General features: G+C 68.7%; 2 protein-coding genes across 5 annotated transcripts in view; one reads left to right on the top strand and one right to left on the bottom strand.

Moving 5' to 3' along the window:
- The first annotated feature begins 14 nt into the window (after positions 1-14).
- Positions 15-2,111, top strand: NUDT16L1 (nudix (nucleoside diphosphate linked moiety X)-type motif 16-like 1). 4 transcript variants are annotated; one of them, XR_001145961.1, is made up of 4 exons: positions 15-186; positions 263-593; positions 1,125-1,347; positions 1,867-2,111. XR_001145961.1 is itself a non-coding variant. In XM_012731745.1 (4 exons), exons 1-3 carry the CDS (start codon positions 34-36, stop codon positions 1,344-1,346), a joined length of 636 nt encoding a protein of 211 aa, XP_012587199.1. In that variant the 5' UTR covers positions 15-33; the 3' UTR covers position 1,347; positions 1,867-2,111. The 4 variants fall into 4 exon arrangements, 2 of the variants coding, with proteins under 2 accessions (XP_012587199.1, XP_004692207.1); XR_001145960.1 differs by having other exon boundaries at positions 1,864-2,111; XM_012731745.1 differs by having other exon boundaries at positions 263-523.
- A 132-nt stretch (positions 2,112-2,243) lies between these two features.
- Positions 2,244-9,201, bottom strand: part of ANKS3 (ankyrin repeat and sterile alpha motif domain containing 3) — a 15,900-nt gene continuing 8,942 nt past the window's right edge. The window contains 10 exon segments of the mRNA XM_012731829.1: positions 2,244-2,574; positions 2,659-2,749; positions 2,876-2,959; positions 3,318-3,403; positions 3,578-3,750; positions 3,949-4,090; positions 6,992-7,116; positions 7,833-8,009; positions 8,301-8,410; positions 8,803-9,117. Of these exon segments, the coding sequence (XP_012587283.1) occupies positions 2,670-2,749; positions 2,876-2,959; positions 3,318-3,403; positions 3,578-3,750; positions 3,949-4,090; positions 6,992-7,116; positions 7,833-8,009; positions 8,301-8,410; positions 8,803-9,117 (1,292 nt within the window). The 3' untranslated portion in view covers positions 2,244-2,574; positions 2,659-2,669.

Here is a 9,201-nt window from a genome sequence, read left to right as displayed (position 1 = left end):
AGGGACGGCGCGCGGCGGCGGGGCAGTGCCAAGATGTCTACGCCGGCCGTGCCGGAGCTCAAGCAGATCAGCCGGGTGGAGGCCATGCGCCTGGGGCCGGGCTGGAGCCACTCGTGCCACGCCATGCTGTACGCCGCCAACCCCGGGCAGCTCTTCGGCCGCATCCCCATGCGCTTCTCGGTGCTGGTGAGGACGCGGGCGCGGCGCGGGCGCGGGGCCGGGGCGCGCCGGGAGCCGGGCCGTGACCGGGCCTCCCTTGCAGATGCAGATGCGCTTCGACGGGCTGCTGGGCTTCCCCGGGGGCTTCGTGGACCGGCGCTTCTGGTCGCTGGAGGACGGCCTGAACCGGGTGCTGGGCCTGGGCCTGGGCTGCCTGCGCCTCACCGAGGCCGACTACCTGAGCTCGCACCTGACCGAGGGCCCGCACCGCGTCGTGGCGCACCTGTACGCGCGGCAGCTGACGCTGGAGCAGCTGCACGCCGTGGAGATCAGCGCGGTGCACTCGCGCGACCACGGCCTGGAGGTGGGGCCGCCGCCCGGGCCCTGCCCCCCGCCCCGGGGTTTGGCTCTGGCCCCGCGGAAGGCAACGATGGGTAACACGTCCCCCTGAGGTCCCCTGGCCGGGCAGGGTGGGGTGTCGCTGTCCGGCGTCGGGGCGGGGAGAGGGGTCTGGTGGGGGGGGCGGGGAAGGGGCACCTTCGGGGCTGTGTTCCATCTGCCTTGCTGCCTGCCATTGCCAATCCTGGGAGTGGGGAGAGGGGTCGGTGGGGGGGTTGGGGTGCGGGGTGGAAGCGGGAGGCTGAACTGCAGGAATTTGTAGGGCCTGGCCTGGAGGGGCGGGAGGGAGGTGGGGGGTCTTGCTACCTCCCCAAGGCCTGGGAGTGACTGCAGTATGGGACCCGCGGGCTGGAGGGGGAGCATGGGGCGTGGGCAGGGATGAGGTTGCTGAGGGGGAATGCATGGGGTGGCCTGGAAACTTGCTTGGGAGGGAGAGGCTGCCCCGCTCCTGGGGTGCCAGCTGGCTTCTGCCTCACCAGACCCCCAGGCCGCCTGCCCTGGCGCGGCCGGGGACCCCTGCCAGGGCTGCCGTGCCGCGGGGCCTCAACCTGGCTCTCCGTGCGCAGGTGCTGGGGCTCGTGCGGGTGCCCCTGTACACGCAGAAGGACCGCGTGGGCGGCCTGCCCAACTTCCTGAGCAACGCCTTCATCAGCACGGCCAAGTACCAGCTCCTCTTCGCTCTCAAGGTGCTCAACATGATGCCCGAGGAGAAGCTGGCTGAGGCCTTGGCGGCCGCCACGGAGAAACAGAAGAAGGCCCTGGAGAAGCTGCTCCCCTCTTCCTCCTGAGGTTGCTCCTGAGCCCTCTGCCCTCCCCACTCTTCCTGCCCGTGGGCCGAGGCTGCGCCCGAGCTCCTGGGGGTTTTCTCTGGCTGGTGTCCTGACCACGTGGGCCCGGCCCCGTCAGGGCAGTGGCCCTCTGGTGGGCCTGCGGGACCTGGGTGCACCGGGCTGGCTCTCCTGGCTCAGGCTGATCTAGCCCACCGAGACCGAGCCCTGGCATGGGGGCGCGCGTCCCTGCCTCCCCTGAGCACCCCGACTGAAGCACCGCTGCTGGCCAGGCCCCCGAGGCAGGGCCCCGAGCAGGACTGTTGAGGGCAGGACAGTAAGTCGTGCTGTGCTGTGGGGGGAGGGGCCCTCAGTCCCCGCAGGCTGCCCCCAGCCTGCATCGTCGTCACCCTGCCGCCCTTGGCCCTGCGCCATGGAACCAGTCTGGTGGCTTCTGTGCCAAGACCGTGAACGGGGCCCGTCCTGGCTGCCCGGCAGCCCCAGCGTGGCTTTGAAGGCCTCCCTTTCTCCACCCCAGCAGCCCGCAGGCAGCCCAGGGAGGGACTGGCAGCACTGGCCACGCACCAGAATGACCACAGCAGAGCCACACAGGACAGGAAGGTCGCCACTTGGTCTCCTGTGGCCACAAAGACTCCTCAGTGGAGCTCAGAGTCCCCGGGGTGCCTGCCCGGCCTGGTAAGCAGTGCCCTCTGCCACCTCAGCCTCGAGGAGCCGGCGCGAGCAGGCAAAGCACTTTGCTCTGTAAATAAAATGCCTGGGACTGGCTCCTGGCTGTGTGGCCTGCTTCGCTCTCCCGGTAGCTCCTGCCACCCGAGCAGGACGCCGGGGCCCGGGGCCGTCGCCGGCCGCGCCGCACGCCATCACCCCATCACCCCAGAGCCTAGACCCCGCTGGCTGATCAGAACGTTTATTTTTCAGCAACTGTCAAATGCTGCCCAGGTGCTCAGCCCTCACCCTCAGGTCACGCCTCTGGGGGCGCCTGTGCGCAACAGGGGCACCCTCCTCAAGGCCCTGCCTGCCCCGAGCCTGGCCCCAGGTTCAGGGGCCCTGGTCGTGCGCTGTGGGGACCACGCTGCCCTGCACCAGCCACAGCCTCTTCCTCCTGTCTGCTCCGGGCCGGTCCTCAGGCCGGCTGGGCCCGGGGCTGCCGCTGCCCCTGCCCCGCCCACTGGCCTCTTGTCCTCTGGGCGCACAGCTTCAGGGTGGATCAGTCACCCAACGTCAGGTTCTAGGGGGAAGCAAGGCTGAGGGGTGCTCCTCACTCCCCCCCCCGCCCGAGCCGCGCCCAACCCGGCCTGGGCTGCACGCTCACCGTCCCTCCGGCTAAGGCTCCCGCCAGTTCTCTTTCCCGTTCAGCAGCTGCAGCTTCTCCAGGCTCTGTGTCACGGAGCACAGCGCTCGCCCTGGGGCAGACGGAGCGGTCACACCTCCGCACCTGCGAGCCTGGGAGCGGACAGCCTGCCCCTCGCCAGGCCCCCGGCGGCACCCAGGGCCCCCTGTGCCCCCCGTCTGCCCTCCTGGAGACTCACCCATCTCGTGGATCCGGTCTGCCAGTGCCCCCGACAGCTCGGGGAGGCTCAGGGCCTGCAGCGCGGCCTGGCAGCCTTTGGGGTCTGTGGGTGAGGGCTGGGTCGGCCTGGGCGGCGAGCCCAAGGCCCTCCCACGTGGCTCCGAGCTGCCTTACAGGGGACCCTCCTCGGACAGAGCCCCCGCCCCACCCGAGGGCCCGCCGGCTGAAGTGCGCAGTGCAGGAGGGAACATGCCCCAGAAGCCAACACTGAAGGTCATGGGCCTTGTCCCTCAGGGTGCCTTCCCCCGCCCGCAGGGCGGCCAGGCACCGTCTCTCTGGGGCTGAGGGCCGGGGCGTTAATGTGAAGGCCACACTGAGCAGGCGGTCAGACCGCTGAGGGGCGTCCCCCCGTCCCCTGCCCCCCGCCTGCCGGCTCCAGGGCAGGGCGCTGCTCCGCTTACCAGCAGTGGGGAGGGCTGGGCCCAGCGCTGCCTGGCAGGGAGACTCGTCCCCCGTGAGTCGCGCCGACAGCTCGACCTGGCAGGCTCTGCTGGGCAAGACCGGGTGCTGCTGAGAGAGCAGCCTGGAGACTGGGCCGGGAAGGGCACCCGGACCCCCAGGGGGGTGGGCTCGGCAGGCACCACAGCCAGAGAGAAGGCAGAGGCAGCACACCTCGGTAAGGACTGACGGGCACGGGGCCAGGCCCTCGGCCGCCACTCACCGTAGCTGGTCCAGGACGAGCGCGGCATCGCGGGCCAAGGCCCAGGCCTCCTGCAGGCGCGCGTGGACGTCCTTGCGGGCACTGTCCTGCTCGAGCAGGCAGCTCTCCACCACGGCCCGCAGCTCCTGCTCCTGCGACACCTGGCCCCGCGTGGCCTCCAGCTCCTCGCAGCGCTGCGCGGGCGTGGGCGGGCGGCGTGAAGGCTGCAGCGCCCGCGGTGGGTGCCCCCTCCTCTGGGCCCTCTTCCGTGGTCCCACCCTCGCCCTCTCCCTGCCCCCATGACTCCCACGTCCCAAGTCCAAGCGGCGAGACTTCCTGTCTGGCCCCTGCGTCCCTTCTGCTCCCCGCACTCTGGTGTCCAGAGGCCTCACCCTGTGCAGCTGAATGGCAAGCTCCTGCATCTCCGCCTCCAGCCGGTCAGCATAGGCCAGCTCCAGGGCATCGCTGGGGGGGCGGGCGCTGCTGTGCCAGCGGGCGATGGCAGAGGTCATCTTCCTCTTGGGCCCGAACAACCTGCGGCGGTGAGCAGGAAGAGGGGGTCACCCTGCTCTGTGCACGGGGTCCTTGGGCCACCCGTCTGCCTGCCAGTTTCCCTAGAACAGTTTAGTGCTAGAGGGACAGCCCTGCAGGCCTCTGGTGCCAGAGGGCCCGGAGGTTTCTCGGTGTCTGGCAGATGCCAGTCGGTCAAAGGTAGGGGCTCACCTCCTCCTCCCAGTGTGAAACAATCGCAGTGGGCAGAACCAAGCCCTGGGAGCCACACTGCGAGGAGAGTGGGCTCCGCGGTGGGCTCCGCGGTGTGGCGCTGTGTCGGCGGCCCCCAGGGTGCGATCCGTGAGCCAGGGCGGCCGCCCCACAGAGCCTCTCATTGGGGACTGTGAACCCTGCGGTCGCCCAGGAATATAGGACCTGCACGGCACACAGTGCACTGCACAGTGCCTGACCTGATCTGGGGGGGACTCGAGACCCAACACAGCTGGGCCGGAGGGGTGGCGCCTGCACCCAGCCACGAGGGCAGCCGAGGCTCTGGGTCCCCCACGCAGTGCCAGTGCGGGGCTTGGCCACGCGGGGCCTCTGCTCCAGCCGCCACGGGGAAGGCCGGCTGGAGGAACACGCGGTGAGGGGGGGGTGGGACGCGGAGGCTGCGGGCAGCCGCACGGCTCCGCTCTGCAGCTGGCTCTGCTGGAGCAGCCAGACCAGCTCGAGGGAGTCGTGCCCTGCAGGTGCTGCTCACACAGAACCCCAAAGGCAGGTTACTAGAGACAAGGGGGCCGCAAAGTCAGCACAAAGCAGGAAGGTTGAAGACCCGAGAATCAACCCAAGACTTCCTAAAAGATGAGAAGCGGCAGACTGAGGCCTCAGCGTCATCCCTGTCAAGGCCGCGTCTTCAAGGGAAAGGAAAATAACAGCTGAGATGGCCACGGGAGACTGAACAGCTAAAGCCGTTCCGAGGAAAGGGCTCAGGCCTCCCTGGCGGCGCAGGGCTCAGAGCACGGGCCGTGAGGCCGTCCCAGCCGCTGCTGCAAGCTCGGTCCCGCCAGGGCGTGACCAGGGCGCGGCAGCCCCTCCTGCCCCGCCGCTCCCCGCAGCAGTGGGTCTCAGTCCATCTGCTGTTCTGCCCTCTGTCTCTGGGGAGCCCTCTCACCCTGTACCCCGGCCTGTATCCTGGCTCTTGTGTGCGCAAATCGTTACAACAATGCCAGAGGCGTCGTGTAGCCCTAGAGGAACCGGTGCCGGGACGGAGACAGGAGTGCGACTGACAGAGCGGACAGCCCAGAGATGAGCCCACACAGGGACAGGGGCTGACGCGCGCGTCCGGGCAGGGCTCGGGCAAGCGCAGCCGACACACAGGTCAGGCTGGGAAGGAAGGGGACATGGGAGAGGCAGACGGGCCCGCCTTCCCGGGAAGCGGCCAGACCTCCCTCGGCCACGTGACCAGCAGCCCTGCCCCAGGGCCGCTGACGAGCCCATGCGCCGAGCGGGAGGGCCGTCAGGCTGAGCGTCCCCTGCTGTTCCTCAGGTGTGGGAAGGACGCTCAGGCCCACCAACAGGTGCCAGGTAGGGGCTGCGGTGGGCGGCTGGTGCTCTGGAGAGATGAGGCGTCGCCATGGGCACGAGGCGGGGGACTAGGGGTATGTGGAGGCCAGTTGGCCAGAAACCCCTCCTCAGGTTCACTCAGGGCACTCAAGATGTAGCGACAGGCACTGACACCACACACGCCCTGAGAGGCACAGGGCGCCCCCGGGCGCCACAAAGAGGTGGCAGAGCCGCAGCAAGAGGTGGGACCGTGTCCAAGTGGGAGGCCGAGAACCTAAATGGAACCCCGCAAAGGCAGGCGGGCCACGCGGGAGGAGGTGGCTGAGGCCCGCAGGGCCCTGGACACCCAGCCCGGCATGGCCGAGGGCCCAGAGTCTCTGCAGACACGAGCTGGCTGCTCAACGCGCCGATCGCCAGGGAACCCACGGGGAGCACAGGGCCGGCCAACCTGGCAGGCAGCAAGCGGACGCGGCCCTGTGGACGGCGGTTTGGGGGTTCCTTAATAGAGAAATGGGAACCCTGACAATCTGGCGACAGCGCCAGTCGGTACCTACGCGAGCGACACGAAACCCGGTGCTGAGGGCTTGTGTCCCGCAGCCGCCAGCGTGGCGTGGGCCCGTGGGGCAGATCCGAGGCAGCCCCGGCACAACGCGGCACCGAGCGAGAAGTGACACGGCCGGTGGGCGGCTTCAGTCACCCGTGGGCACAAATCACGAGAGGACACAAGGGCAGAGTGCGGCAGGGGTGGACCGCGGACGTGGGGCAGGAATTTAGCAGTGGGCCCCAGAGGGAAGGGCGGGGCGGCGAGCACCGGCACGTGGCTTGGTGGAGGGTGAGTGGAACGTTAGAGAAACAACACGCAAAAACTTAAAAAAATCAAAAATCTTGTTCTCGGGCCTCCCTGGCGGCGCTGCGGGTCAAAGCGCAGCACGCGTCCGTCCCGGCCGGGAGGGACCCCAGGCGCGGCAGGCCCCTCCCGCCTCCCCGCTGCCCCCTCGGCAGTGAGTCTCAGTGGATCTGCGTGTGCCGCTCCCCGCTCTGTCTCTGGGGAGTCCTCTCACCCCTGCCCCTCTGGCCTGTACCCCAGTTCTTGTGTGCATAAAAAAAAGAAATCATGTCCCGCGAACATGGGACAATTTCGCCTGCATATGCAGTAAGAGGAAACGCAGCAGCTGGCCGGACGAAGACACCAGAGGGCGCACAGCACAGGCGCGCAGGGCAGGGGCGGGCTGGGGCGCCGGCGGGTGCTTCTCTTTAAAGACCAGGCGGCCGGGGCAGGTGTGCAGGCAGGGAAACGGCCTGGCGGGGGCTCCCCGGCCTGGCGCAGGCCTCCGGACACCGCCCAGACCAGGAGGAGCCCGCGGGCGCCCGGGCACTCACGTGACGCCGATCTCCTTCAGGTCGCTCTCGGTGAGCGTCAGGAAGATGCGGAGGTCCACGTCCTGCTCCTCGAAGACCTGCAGGTACTTGAGGCATCCGATCTGCTCCAGCAGCGCTGCGAGGTCCTGGGGGGACGCGGAGAGCAGGCGCTGTGCGTCGAGCACCTGCTGGCCCGCCCGGCACCCCGTCTCTGCCTCCACAGAGAGGCGAGGGACCTTCCCTAGCTCAGACGACGACTGTGGCTTGAGGCTGCAGCCCCAGCCTACTTCCTTTCCTGGTGTGAAGTGTATCACTTGAGCCATTTTAAGCATGCCATTTGGGGGCTTTGAGTACATTCACACTGTGCAGCCATCACCATTCACCTCAGAAGAACCAAGACTTGGGCCTCCCTCGCGGCACTGCGAAGCTGTCCACAGCCACTGCGGTGCGTGATTCCCCAGCCGGGGAGAGACCCCCAGGGCCCAAGAAGCCCCTCCTGTCCGCCCGCTGCTCCCCTCAGCAGTAGATTTCAGTGGATCCCCCTGTTGTCCCCACTCTGTCTCTGGGGAGTCCTCTCACCACCCGCTCTGGCCTGCACCCCAACTGCTATAGGCATAAATAAACCATTTTAAAAAATTAATGAAAAGACAACCAGCCATTTGAATGTGGCAACTCTGGAGAGCCGACTTCCCTTCCTCCCCAGGCACTGCTGACCCTTGTTTAGACTTTTCCAAACCCACTCTGTAAAACCTGCATTACCAGCCACGGCCTCTGAGGTCTCGGGTCGGCTTTTCTCCCGGGGGGCCTGGCCCGGCCGCAAGTGCCCTCTATGTGCAAACACCAGCTCTGCCAGGGGCCTTACCTGGGGCCCAGAATAGGGGGGCCTCTCAGTCTGGGGGGCAGATCCCGGCGAACAGGCTGCCCCGAAAGGTCCCGTGCCAGGAGGCAACTGGCTGTCGCTGTTGCTATGACGGTGCTTGGTCTTCACGTAATTCTTAGTTTGTTTGCGAACCGAGCTCCCCCGCGCGTGGTCCGAGTCCTGCGGCAAGAGCCGTGCGTGGGGGCTGGCTGACCGCCGCGCGTCCACCCTCATCGGGGCCACTCCCAGGGCGGGTGGGGCGAGAGGAAACCCTGCAGGAAGCGCCCCCCGCTGCTCCTTGCACCGCCCTCCGTGCTGCCGAACCTGGGGGGCGCTGCCGGAGGCAGGCCCGTGAGCCCAGGGCGGGCACACACGAGACGCTGGTTACCCGCCTCGCTCGCCTCAGACACGTTCGTGAGGCACGCCAGGGCGCCAGGAAAGGGGGTGGGGAGCCCGGGAAGGAGTCTTCACCTCGTTGCTCTCCAAGGAGGCCTCGCTGCTGAGCCCCGGGGCCCTCGCCAGCCCCTCGCTGCTGCTGCTGCTCCGCACAGCCGCCCGCTCGGCGCAGAAGGGGCGCTCCTCTGGGGGGGGAACAGGGCGCTGCACACAGGCCTCGTCCGCGGACACGCACTGACCCCTGGCCACCAGCTCCTTCCCTCTGCTTCACGCTGACCAGCCTGGCCCAGCCGCCCTCCTCTGTCCTGCTGAGCGACAGGCCCACGTGGGACGAGTCTGGGCGCGCCCCGCTCCCGCCGAGGGTCGTGACGTGCGGAGACGGGCTCCGGAGCCCGCCTGCTCAGAGGACCCCCGGCTTGTCCACCCCGGCCCCACGCGCCTGTCCCCGCAGGACCAGGCGCGCCGGCGCCTCCCCGCTGTCCTCCCTGGGCGCCAGACTCGCCTAAATCCGCCTCAGCCCAAGCCCAGCTGGGGGAGGCGGGGTGGCGTGGGGAGGCGGCGCACAGGCGGCGCGTACCCCGACTGCTGCTGCTGCTGCTCTCCACGTCCCGGTCGTTGATGGGGGAGGTGACGTCCCTGTAGCAGAGGCCCCGGCCTCCCAGGGGGTTCTCATCACTGCTGCTGAAGGTGACGTAACCCCGGGGAGGCGCCTGCTCTGTGGACAGAATGGGGCGCGGCGCCCACGTGGGCAAGGGGGAAGACGGGACCCTCCAAGTGCCACCGTCTCCTCAGAGGAAGCCAAGGAGGCGCAGGCGGGGCAGCGACCAATCTGAGAGTGACTCAGACTGGGAAACTTGGGGGGCGAGTCCAGCCCACCAAGCAGCCCGCAAGTCTCAGAGGGCCGTGCACACCCAACCCGTCATCCGAGACACGGGGGCGGCGGCAGAGCCACCTCCTGCCAGCCCGAGGCACGGCG

The sequence above is a fragment of the Condylura cristata genome, unplaced genomic scaffold (genome assembly GCF_000260355.1).
Source record: "Condylura cristata isolate star-nosed mole 26May11 unplaced genomic scaffold, ConCri1.0 scaffold00032, whole genome shotgun sequence".
Taxonomy (NCBI): Eukaryota; Metazoa; Chordata; class Mammalia; order Eulipotyphla; family Talpidae; genus Condylura; species Condylura cristata.
This window is presented reverse-complemented; position numbering and strand designations above follow the sequence as displayed.